This window comes from Phocoena phocoena, chromosome 6, assembly GCF_963924675.1.
Source record: "Phocoena phocoena chromosome 6, mPhoPho1.1, whole genome shotgun sequence".
NCBI classification, from domain to species: domain Eukaryota; kingdom Metazoa; phylum Chordata; class Mammalia; order Artiodactyla; family Phocoenidae; genus Phocoena; species Phocoena phocoena.
Window position 1 is genome coordinate 104,803,906 of NC_089224.1, and position 26,071 is coordinate 104,829,976.

Here is a 26,071-nt window from a genome sequence, read left to right on the forward strand (position 1 = left end):
GTCTCTGGGAGGGAGTCCTGGAGATCCTCTTCTCCCCGCCCTCCTCCCCCCCAACCCGAGTTGATGTCCACTCAACTTCTCTCTGCCTCTGTTTCCAGGAGAGGGGGAAGGGATGACCTCTGACTCAAGGGACATTGAGGCCCACCAGGGAAGCCGAACCTCCTCCCTCGGCCTGTGCACCAGACTCCAGGACAGACAGCTGGGAGCAGGGGGAGGGAGGGAGTGGTTAGCAGCCACCTCCCTGGGGCACTCTGAGTGGTGGGCAAGTGCCAGTGGTTAGTGGAGACCCCCCCACCTCAGCCAGGCCCTGCCCACCTTCACCCACCTTCCCAAACGCAGGGCTTCAGAGAGCTCAGGGGCAGGGGCCTACATGGTGGGGTCCTGGGTCAGCATAATCAAATAAACCATCTGGAGACCACAGGGGTGCTGCGGCCCCTCCCCCGGCCCCGGCCCCCCTTCCCCCCCCGCCCCCCCCACTGGCCCAAGCTCAGGTCTGCTTGGCTTGCAGCATCTCGATGAGCAGGTTGTTTCGGGGCATCTCGTTGCCCAGGTGCTTGTGGTACAGGTATTCCTTGGCCTGCATGCTCAGCGCCCGCACCTCCACCAGGCACAGCAGCAGCTGCTGGAACTTGTCTCCGCAGTGCGGGTAGTGGCACAGGGTGTAATCGAGCAGGGCGGCATTGGCCTTCTCCTGAGCATCCTTCACCAGGCTGTGGTTATTCAGGAACTTCACATCTGCAAAGGGAGGAGCCGTTCACCAGCCCCATCACATCATCAACACCGTCACTGGCATCAGCAACGCCAACATCCCTATGATCACCAAAGACATGGGCACTGCCACCATCGACAATGAACCACAATCTCCCTGTCACCACCATGGCGCCATTACCGTTGTTGGTGAACGCTGCCACCAGCATCAGTCACCGATACCAGCATCCCTGGTTTTCACACACGTGGTCCCTGCTGCCATCAATAATCAAACCGCCGTCATTCCCGTCACCACCATGATCACCATCACCATCACCACCTCGGTTGAACACCGCCTTCAGCGGCAGTCACTGACACTAGCAGGCCTGCGGTTATCACACACACGCCCACCGTGACCACCCAGCCACAAGCACCTGTCACCACCACTGCTGCCATCGTCATCGACCCCACCGCCATCACCAAGACCATCACCAGCCTCACCAGGTGTATCCCTGGACACGTTATTTAACCTCTTAATTTCTTCATCTGCAAAACAGGGTGGCAGCAGTGCCTACTTCACCAGATCGTTGTGAGAATTAAGGGAGTTGATACGTAGAGGGTGCTCAGAGGAACAGTGTCCGGCACTTCATGAGACTCAGTGTGTTCGTGTTATTATTACTCCTACTCTCACCATGTCCAGGAACAACACCATCCCCAGCCCCGTGGTCAGAACCATCCTGTTGCCATCATCCTCGGGGTAGGCGCCATCAGCATCGCCACTCTGCCACCATCATCACTATCCCCCATCAGCACCATCACCAGAGAGGCGCACTGTGTGTGGAGGGGTCCCATCCCCCATGCTAGAGTGTGACAGGCACTCCTTTGGTCCATGCTCTGACCAATCAAGAGGCTCTGGTACCCCAAGGAAATTTTTTCATGGGGCCGTGGACGTTCACTGCAACAATATTTACGGTGATGGGGAGGTGGCCTGGATGGCCAGGTGGTGGCTGCCCTCCCGGGAGTCCAGTGCAGTAGACAGAAGTAATGGAGCAGACACAGTACTGAGCAAATGGACGGACTTTTAAAAGCATGGGGCTGAGTGGAAAAAAAAAACAAAAAATAGGATAAAAAACAAAAAGGGAGATCCAGAATGAGATCTATAAGGTAAAGCCACCTACTTAAATTAAAAACACTAGCGCACAAAGCGTGCACCTTGCGTTAAGAACAGAGACAAACAAGAAGAACCGAGTTAAACGTAAAGGGGACGGTTGGTGATGGGAGGGAGAGGCAGGTGGGTGGCTCTGCGTGGACCAGTGATCATTTGTACCAGGGACAGAGGAGTGTGATGAATGCATCCCCTGTCCTGGAGGTCCAGTGAAGAAAGAAAAATTAAGTGTCTTTAGCGTGAAGTGGATGGTTGTTCAAATCCCAGCCCCACCATTTAGAATCGGTGGACTGTGCCTTGTCCTCTCCTGACCTGAAGGCCTTCCTCCTCTACGAAAGGGGCCGTGCCCACTTTGCAGCAGGGGGAGCTCGGGTGCCAGGGCACTGCACAGGTGCCTGGCCGCCAGGGGTGCCCGTGGAGGGCCAGTTTCCTGTCACAGGAGTCCTCATCGCTGCTTGCAGGCCTTTTTCAGCTCCTGGGCAGCATCTCCAGCTGGTGCCCTGCCGAGGGGCTGAAAGTCAACAGGAATCCACAGAACCTGTCCCCATCCCCCGCTCCGAGCCCCGCCAGGCCTGGGATGCATCATCCAGCGATTCAGAAGATGGTCGTCCATCCACTTCCCCTGCGTTCCCATCACCCCCAGCCCTGCTGCTGCGGGGGAGTCCGGAGCCCAGCATGCACAGCCCTTGGCCCTTCTAATCCCTCTTAACACCCACTGCGCCAGGAGGGCTGGACGCTCCTGGCAACCCTGATCCCCAGCCGCCCCCAGCATGCCCGCCGAGGCCTGTGTTGTCCAAAGTCGGATTTAGGGAAACCCAAGCTGGACCCAGGGCGTATGGCAGGATCTGGGCCTCCCCCCATCCTCGTCCCCATCCCCCTCACCGTATTCAGTAAGTGAGCCAGGGTCATATTCTTCCTGGCCTCCGCAGGATCACCATTAGCCCACAAGGCACCTTGTGCCAATTAGAAAGAAGGTCCCCCATGTCCACAGAAAGACAGCTTGGTGAGGGGCATGCAGGCTGGATTTCAGCCTCTACCTTTCCCCTGTCTAGGTGCCCTTGTTCAGTAAACAACCTGTCCAACTGTACCTGGCAGCCCTGTTCCCTAGCCTGGCCCTCTCCAAAAAACTCAAAGGTCATGGGAAATCTCCCCACCTAACTAGCATCTCCTGGGGGCAAGAGGTCCTTAACTGGCCCCATCCCTTTCCCAATCTCTTTCCAACCCAATCTACCTTCAGTCCCCAGCATCCCCAGGGCAGTTCTCCTACTTGTCTTCTGACAATTTACAATAGGAGGCTGGGGGTCCAGAGAAGGGTAGGGACCAGCTCAAGGCCACACAGCAGTAAAGGGGCCCAGAAGAAACAGCTGAGGGTGCGGGGAGGACTGGATAAGATGCTGCAGTAGAGGCAGGAGTGGGAGGGGGCTGGGGAGGACCAACCAGAGCCTCGGCTTTACCAGGATTTACTGTTCCCAGCAGCAGTGTGACAGGGACAGCAGGGTGGAGTGCAGGGTGGGGAGGTACAGAACAAGGACAGCTTTCAGGGACACCCCCCTCCTAGCAGCTCTACGGGTCCTGCAGCTCTCAGGAGGCTGGAGACCCCCACTGCCCCCACAAGGTGGGCTACAGGGCTGGGGGCGGGAAGCACGGTCACTAATTGAGCCCTGGCCACTACAGTACAAGACAGGAGAGCCGTTTCCCCCGCACCTGCTGCACCTTCCCCGCCCCCACCCCCGCCATCACTTAATCCCCACAGACACCCAGGCAGGCAGGAAAGGGCATCTTCCATGCACAGCGACAATGGGGCAGGCCTGGAGCACACAACAGACACCAGAGCCGGGATTCAAACCAGATCTCTCTGGCTCCAAAGCACTATGGGCAAGCAGAGGCGGGGTCAGGCCTGGATGCGGGGTCAAGCCTGGATCCTGGTTCCTGGGGGATCAGGTGACGTGATGACTTTATGTTCCATCCAACTCAGGAGTCCTGTCCAAGGGCCACCAAGCCTGGGGTCCTTGGTTTCCCCAGGAAGGTTACTCTGGACACCCTCTTGGAGAGAAACGTGGTCAAGTCACGCCCCTTCTCCCAGCCTGCCTCTAAAGGGACTGTCGTGAAGATTCGCTGGGATGCTGGATGTGACAGAGCCAGCATCCCTCGGGACACCACACCCTTCCTTCCTTAGACACACAAACCTGGAGACGCCCCCTTAGTGCGTCAGGGGCTCAAACCCCAGCTCCACCACCAGCTAGGTGACCCGGGGCAAGTCCCTTCCCCAGTCTGAGCCTCAGTTTCCCGTCATCTGAAAAACGGGGGCAAATTAATCTCCGCCTCTCGGGGCACCAAAGAACTGGACCTCATCTGCCCAGCTCTGGGCCTTGAGGCACCGTGGGCTGGAGCCGGGCCTGCTCAGCTCCCAGCAATCCGGGGGGTGGGAGGTAGGAGGGGGCTGGGAGATGGCAACCCCACCCCCGAGAGCAGCCCGCTAGCTCTGCAGAGCCGGGGCCCCCAGGTTCTCAGAAAAGCCCCCTTTTCACGGTTTAATTGAATATTTGAATAATCCTTTCATTCCAGCGAGACATAAAGAATGTTGTCCCAATAGCGGTGACTCAGGCAGGCGCCCCCGCGCACAATGGCCCCTCGAGTGGGGCTGCTATTCAGGCCGCCTTTTGTTGGCACGAGCAGTGGGTAAATTGCAAACGCTTAAGGGAATGCTGCTGCCGCCGCCTCAATGCGAGTCAGAAAATCGAATGTTAGGTCAATCCATTAAGCTTCGATTAAGTCCTCTGCGGAACAATGCCAGCCGGGCCCATCTTCATAAACACCGTGATTGCCAGGAGAGAGGCACTAATTTTAATTAAACCTCCTTACCTGCCTTCGCGCCTGCCTGAGCCGGCTATTTAGACACCAAATGGCACCCTTCTGTGGAGGCAGGCAAGAAGGAGGCGCTGAGCGGGCTGAAGGGCGGAGGCGTTGGGGGACAGCCATCACACAAGTTCAGGCTGAAGCAGCCCACGGACGCGCTGCCCCGGGGTGATGTCCAGCATGCCAGCTAGAGGACAAGGGGCAAGTGGCCACCCCATTCTGCGCCCCAGTTCCCTTGGGGACCCAGCTCTGGTGGTCTGGGTGGGATCATGGGAGTAGCCCCCTCCCACCTTCCCGACTCTGGGCAAATCTTCCCCCTCGTCTTGCCCAAATTTATCCACTTCACCCCAGCCCCACGTCTAGCCTCTTGCAGGGCTCTGGGTTGCCACCTGCCATCCTTTTCCCATGCTGCAGTTGGAAGGACCTTGCCAAAATGCAAACTTGATCATGTTTCTCCCTGCTGAAAATCCTCCCCGAGGGAAGGTTCAACGTACTGGCCTGGCATTCAAGGCCTTGCACAAGTCGGCCCCTGCCCACCTCTCCAGTCTCCTCCTCACCCTCTCCCTGCCCCACAGGTACTTCCAGACTTTCAGGATCACCCATCCCTGTGCACAAGCTGTTCCTTCCCTGTGCACAAGCCCCCTCCAGACTAAAGGGGGCTTCAGTCTGGAATGCCCTTGCTGCTGCTTGCTTTGTTTCACCCAGAACACTCCTGCTCATACTACAAGGCCCAGCTCAGAGGCCCCTCCTCCAAGCAGACTTCCCTGATATCCTAGGCATAGTTGTCTTCTCCTCTTTGGCCCAGCCCTGATCACACTGGACTGCCCAGTCTCCTCTCCACACCTGGAACCTGTCAGCCAGCGGCCCCTGTGGCTCCCCTGGGCTCCTCTCACTGCACACCTACGAGCTCAGACAGGCCTGGGTCCCGGGTCTTCTCCCCTCACAGCCCCAACAGCACTAGAGTTTCTGGCCCCCACCCTGAGGGTCACTGTCCCCAAAGACAAGGCACTGTGCCAGACACACAGTGTGCAATACCGACAGAGAGAGACTCGTTCCTTCCTTCACTTCGTTCACTAACTTGTTCATTTGCTCGTGAACTTAATGATGGCTGATAGAAACAATACGGATGCATACTCTGGGGGGCCAGGCCATGCACTGAACATTTTGGGGAATTTTCTCATTAAATCTCATAGCAGGTTAAAGATGATTATGATGTCATTTTACAGATGGGGAAATAGAGGCTCAGAGAGGGGAGTGACTTGCTCAAGGGCCCACAAGCGGAGAGAGAGTCTAGATTTAGAATCCAGGTGGTCCGTCGCTAGTCCCCTTTCCTAACCACTGCTCCACCCTGCCTCTCATGTGTACACACACGTGCACACTCTCACTCCTCCGCCCCACCCGCTCCAGCCTGTTCCAGCCAAGCACTGTAGACCCTCCCAGTCTCCCGGCCCCAACTGCTTCCTCTGGAAAACAGGATGAAGGTTGGCATGCAGGAGCGGCTGTGCACTCATGGTTCTGAGTACAGCCCCTTGCCTGGACCCAGAAGAGGAGGGCTGGGCTCAGCCTTGATGTCCTCCCTACACCCCATAGAAGGAGGAATCCTGGACTTATCACCTGGTGGAGGCCAAGGCTGTGCCAGGCCTGGCAGTCCCCAGCGCTGGGGCTTTTGTAAGAAGAGGGGCTGAGGGCTGCAGGCATGTGCCTCAGGCCCCGGGTGGTCTGGAGAGCCAAGATGTGGTCCCTGCTCTGCAGCGGGCACCAAGATGGAGCCCTGGCCAAGGAACCTGGTGGCTGGCAGCCCCACCCTCCCCAAGACCTCCTAGTGGCCTCTTGACGAAGGTCATGTCAAGAACTGTCACCTCACAAACCACCACAGAACCCACACTACAATACAATGTGTCCCAAGCACACCCCTCAAATCCCTCACATCTCCACAGTCACCACTCAGCCATATACAGATTGCTCACACCACATGACACATAAAATCCCACTAGCCCATAAAAGTTCACAGTCTATACATGGGCGAAAACGAAGGCACAGACACGCACATGACCCCTGGAGCCTGCACACCCCGAACCACACACATCCGTGGCTCTGGTGAAACTGAGGTTGGGAGGAGGGTACCACTGCAGGCAGAGGAGGAAGGGGACTTCCCCAGCTGGAGCCAGCCTGGCTCAGGTCCCTGAGGCCCCACCAAGTGCTTCAGGCTCCTAACCGGCTGCCCGAGATTCAGCCCTCACCCCCGAGCATGCTCGACCCCTACCAACCCCTGCAGCCTTGCCGATACGCCCTCCAGCTACCAACCTGCTGCGCCAGCAGAGTCAGGAGGCCCAGCCCAGGCACCCAGTCACACGGCCACGGCCTGAACACAGGGCTTCCCCCAGTCAGTACGTCACTAATCACCCCCTCCCCGCTTGTTTTACCCGCTGCTTCCCCAGCTGCCCCCACTCTTGAGCAGGAACACCCTTGCCAGACTGTGGCTGTGATGCCATCTGCCACAAAGACAGCGTCTCGATCCTGCCCCCTCCCCAGGTGACAAGGCATTCACGCCCCTCTGTTCCAACCTTCCATCCCATCTACACCTCTGCTAAAAGATTTATCCCCCCCAACAAACTCCTACTCATCCTCCAAGACCCTGCTCAGATGTCCTTCCAGGAAGCCTTCCCGGCAGATCCCTTGCTCCCCGTCCTGGGTTCCCCATCTCTCTGTCTCAGCCCTGATGGCACTGGCTGGAGGCCTCTCCCAGACTGGGAGCCGCCTGAGAGCAGGGAAAACCTCTGTGAACGCAGCATTGCTGGGCACAGGGAGGGCATTGGACATGCTTGCTGGGTGAAGGAGGACAAAAGGAGGCTGACCTGATGAGAGCTCAGAGGGAGGGTGGAGACCTGAGCGGCACCGGCTGGGCTGGGGTCAGGAGGGCCAAGGGAGAGAGACACCAGACACGTGGGGAGCCAGGCGAGCTGGCGGGCTGGGCTGGCCCTCTGCCCCTGCCTTGCTTTGTTTACCTCCCTAGCACTTACCGAAATCTTCCAGGCTATACATTTTACAAATCATTTCACTAATTTATACATTTTACTAATCATATTATGCTTATTGTCTCTCTCCCCAACAGAAGGTCAGCTCCTTGAAGACAGGGATCTGGGGTCTTTTTTGAATGAGTGAATGAATGAATGAATGGGCAAAGGGGTCTGGGCCCCAAAGAGCTCAGAGTCAGAGACCCTTAGAGCGGGGAATTAGGAAACACAGGGACCTCAGGATGGGAGTCAGGGATCAGAAGCTCCTGAAATCATAAGGGCATTTTCTGGGGTGGCATCAGCACTTTTCTAGGGCTGTCAGCTGGGAATCTACCACATCCTCAGGAGGGCTCCTTGTCCCATCAAGGGCAAGTCTTAGACATTATCCTGGCCTTCTGTCCTTTCAAACAAAGAAACTCAGGCCCAGAGAGGAAGCAGGCCCTGGACCAGGTCCCCTTTATTCACTAAGAGAGGCCCCCATCGGACAGCCCCACCTCAGGGTCTCTTGCCAGCCCACGCCCCTACCCTCAGGCCAGGCCTCGCTCACCCACTCACCGAGGCTGAAGAGGATGAGGAACTTGAGGCAGACGAACTCCGGGCGGTCCAGCTGCAGCGCGCGCAGCTGCAGCACAAGCTCCTGAGCCCGAAGCACCAGGCTGTGGAGCAGGGAGCCTGCCTGGGCGGCCACCATGGCCAGCTCCACCTGGGTGGGCAGAGGGCAGGGGTCAGGGACACGAGGGGAGGCCGCGGACAGGAGGCACTGGCCGGAAGCTGGGGGTCAGGCGTGCCCGGCCTTGGAGCTGAGCCAGGCGGGGCGAGGGAGGCGCGGCAGCTCCTCAGGCCCCTGGACCCCTCCAAGGCTCCCAGCTCTGCTCCCACTGCCCTGCCCAGAGCTGAGGGCCCCGGCGCAGCACAGCTGACACCAGGCGGGTGTGTGCAGAGGGAGAGCTGAAGGGTCCTTCATGCACAGAGAGCCGCCGCCAGGCCCAGTGGTACAAGCGGCTTTTGTGCTTTGTGTGGTGTCTGCAGTGAGCACCACGTCGCACGGGGTGGGGGGCGGGGCAGCCGTGCCTGGGTCCGCGTGGATGCGGCCACATGACCGCCCGGGGCCCACACATGGACACCTGGACTGCAGATGTGGCCACGCCTCAGCTCACGTTCACACACATGGAGGGACACACTCACAGCCTTGTCCACCTGCTTCAGGACGTGCACACTCACACACACACACACACACACACACACCCTTGTAGGGTCACATCACAGGGTAACACAGACAGACACATGCCTGTGTATATGTTCCCACTGACATGGTGACGGGCAGATCTCAACACCCACCCACTTACGTGTGTGGAGATGTTTGCACAATAAAATACAGGAGCACACACACACGCACGCACGCACGCACAGGACTGTCCCATAGCCTCAGAGACTTCCACCCATGTGTTGACAGGAGCTGACGCTCACACCTCAGACTGTTTCACGTGCTCGCCCAGGTGGCCTCAAAGTTACACCCTTGCAACCAGCATTCTGCTGGCCCTGGATGGCCTGAGACACCCAGGTGGGAACAGAGGATGAGGACAAAGGGTTGGAGGTAGGGGGTGGGAGCAGGGCCTTAGTCTACAATCTCTCTCCCCAAGCACCTACGAAACCCACTCCTCCTGTATCGCCCCTCAGGAGTGATGCTCCCTCCACCAGGCTAGACCCTGGGCATCAACCTTCCTTCCCTTCTCCCTACTTCCCTCCATTTCCCCTACACCTCCTCTCCCCTCCTCCTTGAATTGTGCCCTCCCAGGTCCCCAGTGTTGTGAGCAGCGGTGGCTGCCTTCATTTCCTCCTCACCCCCCATCTTGCCCCCTCCATGCGCTTCCTCATATACAACCTGGTTGTGTCCTTCCCCACTTAAAACTCTTCTGATGCTCCCTGCTTGATTCCAGGAACCACCCCACCTGCTTCCCATCCTAGTGCTCCTGATTCCCTGCTCTAAGAGTGCCCAAATTCTGACTCTGAGCTCTTTGGGGCCCAGACCCCTTTGCCCACCCATTCAGCCAGCCAGCCAGCCAACCACCCAGCCATCCTTCCATCTATCATTCAGGGTTTAGAACCTGCAATGTCTTGCCCATCCCAGCCTCCAGCCACACCTCCAACCTTATCTCTCATCTCATCCCAGCCCCCACAGGGCACCTGCCCCGAAAACCCATGTCCCAGCACACCGGCAGCCCCCGGCAGCTCAGCAGCCCTAACCTGCCTCTCTAAGCCTGGCCGGTGCTACCTCCTCTGCGTGTGTGGAGGCGGGGATTGCCCCTCCACCCCATCACTACCCGACCAGCCCTTATTTATTCTTTCACTACCCAGAGCCACCATCACGTCCTCCAAGAGCCTCCGTGACCCTCCCCACATCCCTGAGCTGCTTCCCCCAGAGCAGGGCTCCCAGGGCCTGGTTCCTCTCAAGGTCAAAGCTAGGGCTGATCAGAGGGAGGTCGGGCTGGTGGGTATCCCATGAACCTGGGGAAAGGGCTGATATTCAGTGGTGCCCAGGGCCAGCCCTGGAGAGGCCTAGGACCTCTTCTGGGCCCAGAATTCTGGAAGTGCATGGTGGGGGGTCAGGACAGAGCGCAGTAGGGTCTGGTCACCTCCTGCCCAGTGACCAGCAGGATGCTGCCCTCCTTGCCATGTTGGATCTGACGGTAGATGTGGTCGAACACCAGCAGCTCACTCCAGCAGTTCTGCAGTAGTGTCATCTGATCGGCCACCTGCAAGGAAGAGGCACACAGGAGTCCAGGGTCCAGCCACGGTCCAGCTGGGGATCGTCCCCTCGCCCCTCGTCCTCCCAGCTCTGAGTTCAGCAGCTCAACTGGGTATGTGACCTGGGCAAGCTGCCCAGCCTCTGTGTCCAGTTTACCCATGTGTCTTCTTCATCAAAGTGTGGCAGGGGTCTAGCAAAATAATAAGAGGGTCCAACGGAGGTGCTCAGGCCCCAGCTCTGCCTCTTACAAGTTGTATGACCTTAAGCAAGTTCTGTAACCTTTCTGGGCCTCAGTTTTCTCATCTGGAAAGTGGGCAAAGTATTAGAAGGTGGTCTGGCACATATTAAGCCCTCAATAAATGTTACAGAATAATGTCCACAGAAGTGCTTTGTGAAGGATTCCTTTAAATGCAAGGGAAGATTAGTATTAATTTTTCCTTGTGCCCATTTGTCCTGTGGTCACATCTCTAGCAGCCTGAATCACTCAAAAAGGAGCCATGTAGAGAAAACAGAGGGCTTCCTCGCAGTCTTGTGCAGAGCTCTGAAGTTCATGGGAAGAGAGGAGGTCCGGCCCAGGGAACGAGCAGGTGGCTGGCAATGGTCTACATCAGAAGCAGGAACAGAAGGGCACACGGGGCCGATCCTGAATCCCCAGGCTGCACTGAGGGGCGCTCAGTGTGAGGGCAGGGCCTATCCTCCAGTCTGGGGGATCGCCACATTCTAGCATGGCAAGAGTAGACCCTCATGACAATGACGAGTGGGACTCAGGACCATGGGATGCCAGAGCCAGAAGGGCCCTTAGGGATCTCCTGGCCTAAACCCCTATTTGCAGATGAATAATCTGCCACCCAGTGAGGGTAAGGGACTCTCCTGGGGTCACAGAGAGGCAGAGCCAGGCCAGGATCATGGCTGGCATTCTCGGTCCACGACTCTCCATAGTGACAAATACTGAACACTTCTGGGTGTTCAGAACTGCGCTGGGTGCAGCGTGTCATCCTAGGAGGATACAGTGCAGACTCCAGTCCCTTTCAGCATCCGTGGCTCATCAGCCAGCTGCCATCGACCCAACGGGCACCCCCCAGGCACCTTCCCGGGCCATGCCCTACAGTGAATGCAAATCACGATAGCTAACAGTCACTGCGCTGCAGCTCCACAAGCCTTTGTAGTTGGTACTAATGTTATCCCCAATCCATGGAGAGAGGACACTGAGCTCAGAGAGGTCAAGTAACTTACCCAAGGTCACACAGCTCTGTCTAGTTCATCTCTGCTCTTGGCACTAGGTGTGCAGGAAGATCCACCCTTGCCACCCTAGAGTTCACGGCAGGCTCACTACCTCACCCATGAAGCTCTCCCCATCCTCTGGACATGGCACCTGCAACATCTGATGGCACCATTCATGCCTCTGTCTTCCCTGACACCTGTGGGCTCTGGGAGGAACAACCCCCAACCTGGAGACCAGAGTAGCCCAGGCAGCCCCTGGCCTGAAAAGGAACTGGCCCAGGCCTAACCAACAGCTCTCTCTTCTCGGGGGCTAGAAGCCCCCCCGCTCCCCTCTGCTCTGCTCCTCTCCTGGGAGTGGCCCTGGGGCCTGTTCTCAGACAGACAACGGGAGAGAAAAGTGGATAAAGAGCAAAGTGAGCAGCTGGACACACAGTCAGGCTTCCTCCAGGCCTCGCCTGCTCAGCCCTTCCCCAGCCTGTGTGGCTGAGAACAAGAGGAAGGGTCTGTCTCTATCCTGCTCTGAGTCCCCAGCCTCCCACCCTCCCCTCCTCCCCTCCCCTCCGTGTCAAGAACCCATACCTCCCCCTCCATCTCCCAGCAGAAGGTCCATCCTAGAGCCCCATTACTGTCAGAACAGGAAGCCCAGCCAGGGGCACCCGAGGCTCAGCCACAGGTAGCCCTGGATGGGAGGGGCCGGGAGAGACTGAGAACGGGCAAGGATGCACCGCAAAGACACCTCGCCGTATCACCTTATCATGCCTCAGGAAGTGGCCGGTCCCCAGAGAGCCTCCCCATCACAGCTTCCAAGGAGGGAGGCAAGGCTCAGTGAGCGCCTAGACCAGGCCCTGTTCCCAGCACGCCTGGGACTCCTCACCCCTGCCCACTACAGATAAGGAAGCAGAGGCTCCCCTCAGGTAACCGCAGGGAGCTGGGCTCTGCACAGACCACCCGCCTGGGCTGCTCTTCTTGGGGGGCGGGGGGGGGCTGGCACTCCTGGAGCCCAAGCAGGAGGTGCCTGGTCCGGGAGTCGCACTGGCCCACTGGGAGGGGGTCTTGGGGAGGGTGGGGCTGCCAGTCGCACTGGGAGAGGGAGGACGTGCAGGGTTGAGTTCTGCTCTCCACTTATTGGGGCCCTAGGGAGCAGACACCCTTGTGCCTGAATTAAAGGAACAGGGGGTGGGGAGGTGGAAGCGCAAGAGATAAGGGGGAGAATTAGGAGATAAGCTGACTGAGCTTTGGGCAGAAAGCAGAAGGGGTCACAGTGACCCGGCTGGCCAAGCCCTGGGAGCAGACTCTGTACCCAGACCTCAGACCCCAGGAGTGGGGGCAGCCCTGCCCACGGGGCTGATAGGGGTGCAGGGCAGAGAGATGCACTACGGTGGCTGGGCTTTGGTGCCCTGTGCCCTCTGATTCCCGCTTAGCCACACACACTCTCCGGCCCTGATTTCCTATTCTGAGAAATGGAAAAAAATAAATCCTCCCTCTTTTGGTTAGAGAAAATATATGAGCACAGCGGTGTCAGTCGTGAAGGGTTCTGGGAACCCATGGTCAGCTATTCTGGGGACTCTGCCCTGGCCCGGGTTCCCCTCCCCACCAGCCAAGCAATCGTGCTTCCAGACTCTTTACTAGCTCTTCCCCTAGATGGACACATAAAGACACCAAACTCCAAACACTCCCCACACAGATGAACACACACACACACACACACACACACACACACACACACACACACACTCTCCCCTTTTTATTTAAAAGAAAACCAGAGGGCCCTAGCTGCCAGCCCCTCTCCATGGGAAAGCAGGTGGCTAAGAGGCTCACTTAACCAAAGAGGGTTGGTTTTCACCTTCCGTGGGCTTTTCCCTAAGCAAAAAGTTCTTCCTCTACCCTCAGTCCACCCTGCCACCCCGGGAACAAGGACATGTGCAGTCCCGGCCCTGGGGTCCCTCATCAGCCTGGCCTGTCTGCTGGGCCCACCAGCCGCCCACCCCTCCTGCCGGTCTGCCACAAATCTTCCTGGAGCCTTGACACTTTGCAGCCTGCCTCGGAGATGGGGTATTTATGCGTGCCGAGATGACCTCCTTCCCAGCAGGCCCCCCTCCGGAGCCCCCTGGGGTCTGATCAGTCTGGCGGTCGAAGGCCAGTGGGCTCTGTAATTCTCCAGTGGCTGACAAGCCGCGGGCTGGCCACGGCGCTCTCCCGGCTGAGTGGTTGGCGGGCTGTCATTTGTCAGTCCAGGACTGACAGAGTTACTGCCACTTAAATGAAACCATATATCTAAGCAGTTAAATCTGTTGCCAATCGGGGGCCTCGGAGCTGGATGTCAAGGGTGAACTGATGTCAAGATGGGTCATTAGGCACTCTTGGCCCTCGCCTCCACCTCCCTGATTCCTATCTTGCATCCTCCCAGCTGTCCTTCCCAGGGACTGTCCAGAGAGGCTGCCTGCCTGGGCCTACACCTTGCCCCCACTGAGCAGTATGTACAGGTGAGTATCTGCTACCTTGCAGGTATGAAGCTGCTTTGGAAGACCAGGGCAAGGTGGGCCCCCATCTTCTCCCAGAGCTCTAGTGCTCAGAGGAGTGTGGACACGATGTATCCTTTCTCCTTCTTCCTGGCCAGGCCTGTCTACCACCTGCAAGGTTAGATTCAATGGTACCCCGGCAGAGGGGCCCAGCGAGGGAGGGAGCCACTGCCCCCACTCACTGAACACTTTCTGGGCGCTGCACCCTGTGCTAAATTCTTTACCTGCCCTAGCTCACTAAGCCCTTCCAACAACCCTATGAGGTGGCTACTATTTCAACTCCCCCTTTTTTACAGATAGGGACAACTGAGGCCCAGAGGAGTAAAGTCACTTGCCCAAAGTCACGCACCAGATAAGTGGCAGATATGGAACTTGAACACGGGCCTCTCTGATTCTGGTGTATGTTACTAACCTCTGTACCATGTCAGATCTAACACACCGTGATTGCATGAGGTGGAAAAATGGAGGCAGAGGGACTTTCCTGGCGGTCCAGTGGTTAAGACTCTGCACTTCCACTGCAGGGGACACAGGTTTGATCCCTGGTCAGGGAACTAGGATCCCACATGCCACATGGCCTGCCCCACCTCCCCCAAAAAAATTGAAGGCAGAGGGACATCCAAGCTGGGAAAGAGGCTGGAGGAGGACAACCCCAAAAGGGCATCTGGAGCCCCAGTATCAGCTCAGCAAAGACCCCAGTCTTTCCCCTGGACAGCAAGACATCATCAGCATCACAGAGGGTGAGCAAGCCTCTGGGGAGAGCTCAGGCTCTGTGGTGGGAGTCTGCCCTTCCCAGGCAGGCTGTCCATCACCCACTGCCAAAGGACCTACTCCTGGTCCAAGCTCTGCTTCCGACCCTGCCTACCTCTCCAGCCCTGCCTCATAGGACCACCTGGGACTCCCTGACACATGGTACCTTTTCACACTTCTGGGTCTTCTGCTGTCCCCTTTCCCAGAATGCCCTTAACCTTCTCAGGCTGCTTTCTGGAGAGTGCACCTTTGATCTGCACAATCAAAGAAACCTTCCCTGACTTTCTAACACAGAGCCATTTACTCTCCTGCTGGCGTCCCTTGGCCCCTTTCTACTGCTGTCAGAGCCCCAGGCACCCTGTGTTGGCATTACCTATGTGCATGTCTGTCTCTTCCTCCAGCCTGGCAACCTCCTGGGTCCAATTCATTTCAGTGTCCCTATGCACAGGCCAAGGGCTGCCCCACTCTCAGAGCTAGGGACCCCCCTCTGCTGTCTGCTGTGTCCTGCCCGGAGGTGAGGAACGAATGGTCAGTCAAAAGAGAGAACAGGGGGCTTCCCTGGTGGCGCAGTGGTTGAGAGTCCGCCTGCCGATGCAGGGGACGCAGGTTCGTGCCCTGGTCCGGGAGGATCCCACATGCCATGAAGCGGCTGGGCCCGTGGGCCACGGCTGCTGAGCCTGCGCGTCCGGAGCCTGTGCTCCGCGGCGGGAGAGGCCACGGCAGTGAGAGGCCCGTGTACCGCAAAAAAAAAAAAAAGAGAGCGAGAGAACAGGGACTTCCCTGGTGGCACAGTGAATAGGACTCCATGCTCCCAACACAGGGGGCCCGGGTTCAATCCCTGGTCAGGGAACTAGATCCTACATGCACGCCACAACTAAGAGTTCGCATGCCACAACTAAAGAGCCCACGTGCTGCAACTAAGGAGCCCACCTGCTGCAACTACAACCTGCTGTAACCAAATAAATAAATAAATATTTTTTTTAAAAGAGAGAGAACAGTCACTCAGCTCCCCTCACACTTTTCTGCTTCCCTACCTCTGGCTTTGCAAATAGACATCAGCCCAGGGCTTATTGGACCAGTGGGAAAGAAGCTCCACATGGCTGATGAGAGGCCCTCTAAGGGCTGGGCCGGTACTTATCTGCAAGGCTCCTTTACAGAGGCTGGTAACGATGGTTCATATTCCTGGGCTTGATTCAGAGACTCTGGGAAGGGGAAGCAGGAAGGTTTGGACCACAGAGAAACCAGAAGCAGGAAAAAACACTCAGCTAAGCTTGGACAAAAGCCCTTCCCATCCTGCGTGAAAAACCCCGAGAGACCAGGAAGGCGGTCAGAGGAAGTGCCCTGCCCCTGGATCCAGGATTCTGGAAGGCCAGGAATGCTCTGCTCCTCTTCCCCTCTGCACTGGGGGCTCATGGGAAGCCTGGAGGGAAAGCTGGCAACCAACCGAAGGGTCTTGGGATCCTCCTCCCCGACCAGGGCCTCCAGCCACGAGTGGAAGGCAGATGGGATTGTTTGAGGCCCTGCCTCTTGTTCGACCCATGAGGTCAGCCTAGAGAGGGGGCAGGGGTGAGAAGTCCCACCCCATGACAGACAGCCGGCACAACCCCAGACCTCAGCCACGACAGGCCCCCCACAGTAGAAGCAGAAGGCATTACGGCCAATGCTTGGTTGCTCTGGGCCGCAGAGCAACCCAGGCGCCCAGCTCCACGATACCTCGAGGGTTCACAGTGCCCAGGCTTCATCTTATCCCCCCTGACCCCCATGCCCAGCCCAGCCCCTGCAGACAGTACCCCTGGCCCATCCGGCCACATGCCCCTGGAGGAATCCCAGGCCTGAGTGGCGTCAGCACTGACAATGCTGCTCAAGGCTGCAGCGGCCCCAGCAGGGAGGGCAACAGGCCCTGTTTACACCCAGTCCCAGAACAGCCAAGGGGACTGACCTGGGAAAGGCAAACATCAATAGGCCTGAACTAAAGGCCTATCATGTCTCCATCTAGGCCAGGGAGGATGGGCTTGGCCAGGCTTGGGGGAGGGGGGCCTCTGAAGTTGGCAGAAACCCTGATCATAGGGAGCCAGGGCACTAGAGGGGCAGCTCCCAGTCTTCGGGTGCTTCAAACCACTAGGCAGGGTGATTGGGAAGTTCTTCCTTGTCTGGCCTTAGTTTCTCCTGCTGCTTTCCTGCTGACTTTAGTCGCAGGTACCTCAACCCAGGGCAATGGAAGGCCTTGCAGCCGAGGCACCTGGAAGAAGAGGGGCGGGCCCCGCAATCCCCCACTTACCCTCCCACCTAGTACTCCCTGCACACACAGACACATACATTTACACGTGGGACTAACCATCGTGCATGAGAGATGCAGGGACAGTGCGGTCTTTCACCTTAGCTGGGAAGGAGAAGCGTCCCAGACTCTGAGATACTAAGACCCCTTCTGTGATATCTGAGGCTAGCAGGGAGTGGTGGCCTCTCCAAACGAGAGGACAGGATGGCTTGGACCCTCTTCCTGACATTGGGCTGGGGCAACCAGAGACAGCCTCCCAAGGACTGAGTTAGTCCTTTGCGAGAGCCCAGGGTCTCAGAGAAAGAAAGATAGATGTCGACAGAGACTCAGACTGGGAGAGAAAGAGACAAAGATTGAAGGGACTAGAGAGAGACAGGGAAGCAGAGAGATAGCACACCAGGGAGGGAGACAACAGAAAGAGACAGAGGCAGAGGTAAAAGAACCAGAGGCCGTGAGAGATAGATACTCAGGGAACAGAGGAGAAAGAGGGAGGGGTGCGTGAGGAGGTGGGACAGGGACAAGGAAGGCTGTGATGGACCAGAAACACTCCTCATGTCCCCAGGGTGGCCTCCCTGTCCCCAGACATGGCCTGAAGCCAGTGGGCAGGAGAGCACCACCCAAGGGGTGGCCAAGACTGAGACTTGGTCAGCTGAGGGGACACCCCAGAACCAGCGGCCAGCCAGGTGGGAGGAGGGACTCACCTCCAGCTCCTTGAAGACCATGCACCTGCGTGCCCAGTCCACGATGGAGATGAAGGTCTGGTCAGCCATCCTGCACAGGAGGCTGAAGGGTGCAGGCTGGTCGGGGCGGCCTTTGGCCGGTTCCTGCAGGCAGCCCACGATGCGCGCCCGTACCTGGTCCTCGTCTGGCTCCAGCTGCAGCAGCTGCAGGATGAGCTCGGGCACACCAGGCCCTCCGGAGAAGGGCTCCGGGTAGCCATAGTGCAGCCCGGGCTGTGGGGGGCTGCCGTAGGGCTCCGGGTACTCAGACTTGATGGCGCGGCCAGGAAAGGCAGGATAGAGGTAGCCAGCCAGTGGCCCGTGGGCGCTGGGCACAGCCATAGGCAGCGCTGGGGCCCCAAAGTCGCCCAGTGGCCCAGCAGGTGGACCAGAGGCCAGGCCCTTGGGCTCAGGTGCATGCAGGCCAGGGGGCAGCATGTAGTCCGGCGGGGGAGGGGGCGGCGGGGGCACCCCCACTGGGGGGCCTGTCTCCAGCTTGAAGCCATTGGCTCGAATCTGTGCCTTCTTCTGTTGCTTCAGGGCCCGGTCCCGCTTGTACATGGGCCCAAACTTGTTCCGGCCGCCCCGCATGCGGTCAGCGCGCACGGCTGTGGGCAGAGGCAGAGGGGCAGGCTCACCGCCTCCAGGCCACCCGCCATACCACCCCACTCACAGTTCTTCCCCAAACCGATCCGACTGGGTCACTCTCCGGCTCAATACCTCTCATGGCTCCTCCAGTGCCCTTAACCTGGCGTTCAGAGGAAGTCAATCTCCCTAACCCAGGGTTCAAAGCCCTGCTCACCTCTCCATCATGCCCCCACCCCCCTCATGAGACCCTGTGTTCTTTCCACTCCACCTTACTATCTCTCTGCTCCTCTGCTTGGCACTTCCTCCACCCTGCCTTTGGTATTCCTTCTGCCTCAAACCCTTTCCTTCTCTCATGCCTACTAAACACCCAGAGTGTTCCTGGATTCACCCAGGCAGCAGCCACTGTTCTTGCCCCGATGTCCTGTCTCTTGCCCACTCTCGTCCTGCTGAGTGCTATCGTACCATGGACCCAGGCTGAGAGCTTCTGGGGCTTCAGCAGTGGGTTCAGGTGCATAGGGCCTGAGATGGTGACAGGAAGTGGGCTCTGGTCAGCCTTGTTCACAGGTGGGTCCCCAGTGTCCAGCTGCTTCTTGACTGACTGCCTGACTCTGTTGAAGCCCTGTTGCAAAATGACTCGGGTTTCTGCCGCTGCCTTCAAATCTGAAGCTGAGTTTAGGGCTGACTGGGGCTCTATGCTGGTGGGAAGGGACCTCCCTTGCTGACCAGATGTCCCTCCACCTGGCCAAGAATATGTCACCAGCTGGACCCAACAGGTGTGTCTCTGCAGCCGAAGTGTGGCCCCAGCCCCTGCTCAGACAGGACCCCACCCTGGGCTCCAGGAGAAGGGAGAGAGGAGGAGGGAGAGGGCGGTGCTCAGCAAGGGATGTGTCTCTGGGGCCCATGCAGCCAATCTTCCTGCCATGGGGGTGGGCAGCCCTGCTCCACTCCCTCAGGCCCCGCGAGGGGTTTCTGCGGCTCACAACAACCAGTTCTTCTGAGCCCCTCAGGACCTGGTGCTGGGCACATGGGCTCTTGGGACAGGACAGGATATCCCCCTTCCATCAGGGGCCCTTCCTCTAGGTGACAGGACTTGTGGCCTGCGGCTCTCAGAGCCACCAGGGGCCTTCTACTTTGTTTAAAAACTTTAACCAACAGCTGCCTGCTCGGCACACAGCCCGGCTGGGGCCAGCGGGGTGGAAGCCTATGACTGTCCACCCTCAAAGAGTTTGAGTTTTTCCTGCTAAAACGTTTTTCCTCCCCTCCGGACAGAGAGCTTGTGGTGGGGGTGGGGAGACAAGGATGGGCCTGGGTTCTCTGGGGGCGATTGCTCTCCATTACCCAGCCCTCTAGGGCCTGGCTAAGAACCTGCTGAGTGAATAACTGCGTGAATCTTGTGGATGGATGGACAGATGGACAGATGGGTGGACTGAGTGAGTGCAGGCTGCACAGTGATGCTGGACAGATAATAACATAAATAAGAATAACAGTAATAGCTAACCTGTTGAGCATTTTCTACGTTCCAGGCCCATGCTAGGAGCTTTTCATACAATTCTCTCACTAACTCAAGGAGGAAGGCACTACTCTTAGGTCCATCTTTCAGATGGGGAGTCTGCAGCTCAGAGAGGTTAAGGAACTTGCCCAATGTCACCCAGCCCATAAGTGGTGGCACTGGGACTTGAACTCCAGTAAAGGCATTGAAAACCTTGGCTCTGGCTGGTATGAGATGTCAGTGGGGGTGTGACAGAACTCCTGGCAGAGGGAGGAGCTCTGTGGGGCTCTGCCCTGTGCTGCCCTGCCTGCAAGGGCTGGGGAGAGGGTCATCTCTCTGGGATTCACTTTTAGATACTTCTCAAGCCATCCCAGGCTGGTCCTGCATGCATCCCTTCACCCAGACCGACATCAGTTCTCACCCCTCCCCCATAGAGATCAGGGCCCTAATGTCACATGAGGGGCTAATCGCCTGGCCCCAGAAACTTTGAGAAGACCTATGGTACCCTCCCCTCACCCCTTCTCCCACCCCCACCCCCTGCCCCCTCGCCATCAGAGGTCAGGGGTAGGAGGCGCAGCGTGCGCACCTTCCAGGCGCATCCCCACTGTCAGGCACTTCTGGAAGCGGCAGAAGGGACAGCGCTTGCGCTGCGTCTTGTCGATCTTGCAGCTCTGGCTCTCGGTGCACGTGTAGTGCTTGTTGTTCTGCACCGTGCGCTTGAAGAAGCCCTGGGGGAGAGGGGAGTCAGCGCGGGAGGGGACAGGCCCCGTCTCCCCTTCCCTGCACTTCCCAGCAGGGCTTTCCGCCGCTTCCCGCCGGCTGCTCGCCAGCCTTCCACGCCGGTCCCTTGCCGGCCAGCTGCCCGCTCACCTTGCAACTCTCGCATGTGAGCAGCCCGTAGTGGTAGCCGGACACCTTGTCCCCACAGACGGGGCACAGCTCGTCCAGGTCCTCGTCGTACGAATAGTCCATGCCCGCGGCGTCCGCCTGTGGAGGGAGGAGAGGCTCATCGCGGGCGGGACTGCGACTGGCAGCGCCGCGGACCTGGGTCCGGCGTGTCCTGCACCACCGCGGCCGCGCGCCCCAGGGTGCCTTCCGCAGCGCCCAGTGGTCGAGGGCGCCCGTTGCAGGCCACCCATTAGAGCGCCCTGAGCAGCACGTGTGCCTGGAGCAGCTCCCCTGCCGGGCCCTTGCTGACCCAGTCCCCACACTTCCGCCCCGTGCGCTCCCCAACCCTCCCAGGGGCTCCTCCTGAGCGGCCCCCCGCCGCGTCCGATCTGGGACTCTTGGATTAAATGCGCTTTGATCCGGATTCGTTCGTTTGAGAACAAAACCCCGATTCTGAGAAAACGAGATTGTCTCGCCCGCCGGGGAGATGCCAACGAACCCGGTCGGAGTGGGACCCAAGCGTTCTGGGGATCGGACAGGGACGAGGGAGACAGAGGCAGAGTCTGAGAGAGACTGAGAGATGGGCAGAAAAGAGAGCGAGAGACACCGACAGACGCTGCTTAACGGAGAGAGTTCCCCGGGGCGACAGAGACAACGAAAATCCGAGAGTGACAGAGAAACATTGATGCCCAGTGAGAGAAAACCTGGGGTAGATGAGAACGACGGAGAGCTAAGGAGATGGTAGAGAGTGGGGGGCGGGTGGAGAGAGAGAACGAAAGAGAGAGATAGAGAGATCAGAGACACTGTCAGACAGAGGCCCAAAGAGAAAACCTGAGAGAGACAACCGCAAGGCCAGAGACACAGTGATAGACGAGAGACAGACCGAGACACCGGAGAGACAAGAGAAATCTGGGAGATACCCAGGCAGAGAGAGTGACAGAGACACTGAGAGAAAACCTGGAGAGACGGAGGCGGCCGGCCAGGGGGTCGGGGACGGCAAGACGCACGGAAATCGGCCGGACACGGGCCCCGAGCTCAGAGGCGCGGCCCGGCAGAGTCGGACCCGGACGTGGGCTCGAGCTGAGAGAGGCGGAGAACGACGGCGCCCGTGCAGAGAGCCCGAAAGCGCGGAGCTGCCGGGCCCCCAGGCCGGGAGAGACAAAGCCCGCGGGCGGCAGCCACCGAGGCCGTGCCACCGACTCCGTGCCGCCGAGACCGAGACATCGAGCGGAGAGCCAGCGAGGAGGGCGCAGCGGGGACAGCGGGCGCAGGGCGTGGAGCCGCTAGAGGGGCGCGAGGCGCTGAGACCTCGGGCGGAGACCCCGCGGGCCCCCGAGAGAGAGGCCGAGCCCGAGGCGGGGGGAGCGACCTCGGGCGGAGAGTCGAAGTCTCCAGAAGGGAAGCGCGCAGAGCCTGCGCCCGGGGCAGCGCGAAGGGGCGCGACGGCGGCCACGGCCCGCCCGGCGCCCACCTGGCGGCTCCTGGGAGCAGCAGCGCCCCGCGTCCCGCCAGCGCGAGCCCCGCACCGCCTGGCCGCGTCGCCGCCGCTGCCGGCGATGAGCCGCACCCGGGCGCAGCGCCGCCCGCCCGCGATGACGGCCGCTCGGGCCGGGGGCGAGGAGGCGGGGGCTCGGGGCTGGCGGCGCGGGGCCCCGGCGCTCCCCCACCCCGCCTCCCCGCCCCCGCCGCTTCCAGGGCCGCTCTGAGGCGCACCTGGGACCCGGGCCCCTCCGCCGCCAGAGCGTGCTGCGCGAACCCACCGCGCCGGGGCCAGGGGCCGGCCCCTCCATATCAGCGCGTTCGGTATCCGGGGGCGGCGTCCGGGCCCGCGCCCTCCGCCGCCCCCTAGACGGGTTCGTGCCTTTCCCCTCACCCTCTCGCCCCACATCCCCATCCCGGCTCCCAGAGCCCGGGCAGCCCGGAATCCGAGCAGGTGCTAGGCGCCTGGGAACCTCGGGCCACCCGCCTGCGGTGAAAGGAGGCGAGTCCCTATTTGCAAATCCAGCTTAGTCTTGGCGAGGGCCACGCTGGGGGCGCTGGCCGTTTGGCAGCGTAGAAGTAGGTAGGGCGAACGTGGGGGGCCGTGGCCAAGGTATGGGTTCAAGGGTAGAAACTGGGTTCTCCCCCGGCCCAGGCACATTTCCTCATTGGATTTTTAAGCAAATCTCCTCCCCTCTGTGGTCCTCAGTTTCCTCATCTGTAAAGTGGGAATGATGACTGGACTTCCTTAAGGGTGGTCGTGCGGATGAACCGAAGTGGTGTTGGCAAAGCACATGCCTGGCACTGCGACAAAGATGGAGAGCGTCCGGTTGGGAGACTTGGGACAAGTTCTTTCTCCTCCTTGAGCTTCGGTTTGCTTGGCTGGAAATGGGAGTCGTCCTAATCCCACCCTGCGAATTTTCCGAAGTCTGGTGAGGACCCGAAACCAGCCACAGAAAGCGCGGGAGCTGGGAGAACAGAGCCCAGGGACAGGAGAAATCCCTCTCCCCTCCCTTTCTGCGCTCTCACCTGGGCTGGGGGCAGGGCAAGAGAGAGTGCCCCGCAGCCCCGGGACAAAGGGGTCCTCGGGTCGAGCCGGGACGGGCTGAGCCATTGCTCTGGGCTGGGGGACGTCTACTCGGTCACTCTCATTTTTCAAATGAAAAAATTGAGACCCGAGAGAGGAAGGCGCCTGCTCGCATCCTGCTCCTGCCGCTGCCCCTCGGGGCGCCTAGGGTCCGAGAGAGTGTTGAGAACAGCAAAGCCAAAAAGCCGCGATCTTCAAGCCGGGAAATACCACAATTATACATTCGCAGCGACGCAGCGACCGAAAGGCTCAGATCTGAAGGCTGAAGCCTCGGACCCTTGGGTGCGGTCAGCTTCGTCTGGGCCTCTACCCCGAGGCCTCTGGCTTTGGTTGGAGCTGGCGCCTTGGTCCTGCGAGCCGAGGCCCTGAGACCCCGCGCAGACCACGTCCCATCTTGCTCACTCAGCGGAATGAAGGGCAGAATCTGCGGCCGACTTGCGATGCAAGCCCTGGCAGGTCACTTCGCTTCTCTGAGCCTCAGTTTCTCCGTATATAAAATGGAAAAGAGCGGCCCTACAGAAGGGGTTCTGTGGTTTCCGTGAGAGTTCATGAAACAATCTCAGTAAGGAGGGAGGAAAGAGAGTTATTGCAGACCCCCCCACCCCCCCACCCCAAGCCCCTGAGAAACAAGAGTATCTGCAGGAGCTGGCGGGCGGGTGCTACTGCCTCTGAACCGTCAGGGAAGGGCCCTCAGAAAGTGGAAAACAGGAGCAGCACCACCTCTGCAGCGCAGTGAAGGGGACTGACGGGGAGGGCTGGGCTGGGGAACCCCCAGTCAGCTTCTCTAGGGTGGAGCCCACGGGGGTCTCCTGGACGTTGTTGAGGAGGACCCAGGCAGCGTAAGCACAAGTCTGGGCTGGGGACCCAGGTGGGGTGGCGGCTGGGCTCTGGGCCTGTTCTCCCCTGCCCCCTCCACCTGGATCCCCTCTCCCAGAGGCTCCACTGTCACTGGTTGGGAGCCCTTGGGTTGACCCTTCAGGCTTCATTGCACCCACCCCTCACAGCCCCAGGTTCCAGTTCAATATGTGGGGAATCACAGCCCCTCACCCACCTACCCAGGGAAGCAAACACAGACCTGGCCCAGCCACAGAACCAGGACTGACAGATGGATACTGGAGACAGATGCGTGAATCTACACAGAGACTCAGAGACATCCATGGAGACAGCACAGACTCTCAGGGAGACCCAGAGACCCGAAGACAGACCCAGGGACCACAGACATACTCACAGACTACGAGGCTTGGGCCAACACAGTCCTGTGGACACCTGGGCACCCATAGACAGCTGGACACTCACAGACCCCTGTAAGGCCTGTCCCCATAGGCCTAGCTCCTCCCATCAGCCACCCAGGGGAAAAGAGGCAGAAGCATGGTGGGAGGGCAGGTCTGGGGAGATCCCTGGCCCCTTCCCTGCCCCGAGTAGCGGACACCAGTCACTCAGCAGAGCAGGCAGTGGCCGGCCCAGGCCGCAGGGAGGCACTGAGGAGGGAGGCTGGCCATTAGAGGCCTGGGCCCAGGCCCTCACTTACGGAGCGGAAGGCGAGCTCTCACGCTGGATGAGGGTGGACACTGGGCACCAGGGGTCCTAGCGGAAGCTCCAGCGGCCCAGGTGGGGCAGTGGTGACCGTGGGCACACGGGAGCTCCTTCACGCCACGGCTGGCGGCGGGCGGACAGTAGGCTGGCCCTGTCCGTCCGTCCTCCTCCTCCTCCCCGCCCTGGGTGGGGGGGGCCACCGGAGGCCCAATTGGTCTCTGCCCCCACGTGACTCTGCAGGCCTCTCTCCTTCTTTGTTGGTGTTTCTCTTCATTTAGGTCTATTTTTTTTCTTCTCCTAAAAGAAAAAAAAAATACCCCTATCTATCTCGGGGCTGCGGATGGGGGCGGAGGCCAAGGCACTCAAGGAGGCCTTGGCCAGCTGGCTGTTCCAGGCTGCTGTGGCAGCCCAGAGGCAGGGACCCCACGTAGGCGGGTAGGCAGCCCCGCTTGTTAGCGACTGGGTGGGAGTGGGGCCTGATTTATGGGCAGCTCCCCCACCCAGCCTGCAGCCCGGCCTCTCTCCCTTTGAATGGCTACCTCCCTGGGGCCTGGCCCAGCGAGCGGGGTCCGGCCTGTCCCAGACATGGAGTGGAGTCAGGTCGGGCTGGCGTGGAGGCAGGGGCATGGATGACTTGACCAGGTGGCCCTGCAGCTTTGGCCTGGTCTTTTTACTCTTCCAGAAGGTGAAGAAAGGAAGAGGGGGACAGAAGGCAAGCAGGTGAGCTGAATAAACACCGCCCCACGTGTGCATTCCACGTTGGCTTCTCTGAACGTCACCATCCACCGAGGGCTGCTGATGCAGCTGGGAAAGTTGAGGCTGGGCTTAGACTGCCTCCAGAGCCAGGTGGTTGGTTACAGTGTTCCCAGGGTAGGCCAAGTGGGTAGCTAGACCAGGAAGTTTAGGGCAGGGCAGAGGGAAGGGTTTTTTTTCTAGAAGGCCAGGCCTCCCCATGCAGCTGAGGGTGTCCCTATCCAATCTCCAGGCCCACACACGTCCTGGTCTCGGAGGGCCCAATTGCTCTGCTCTGCACCCCTCCCATGCATGACTCATTCTTT

The 26,071-nt window shown here is 59.3% G+C and overlaps 1 protein-coding gene across 1 annotated transcript; it reads right to left on the reverse strand.

Moving 5' to 3' along the window:
* On the reverse strand, positions 1-25,110 carry NR5A1 (nuclear receptor subfamily 5 group A member 1). Its single transcript, XM_065880009.1, has 7 exons — positions 25,009-25,110; positions 20,897-21,013; positions 20,613-20,754; positions 17,932-18,557; positions 10,356-10,475; positions 8,278-8,425; positions 1-735 (listed from the first exon to the last, which is right to left on the reverse strand). Exons 2-7 carry the CDS (start codon positions 20,996-20,998, stop codon positions 488-490), a joined length of 1,386 nt encoding a protein of 461 aa, XP_065736081.1. The 5' UTR covers positions 20,999-21,013; positions 25,009-25,110; the 3' UTR covers positions 1-487.
* Between the last annotated feature and the right edge of the window lie 961 nt (positions 25,111-26,071).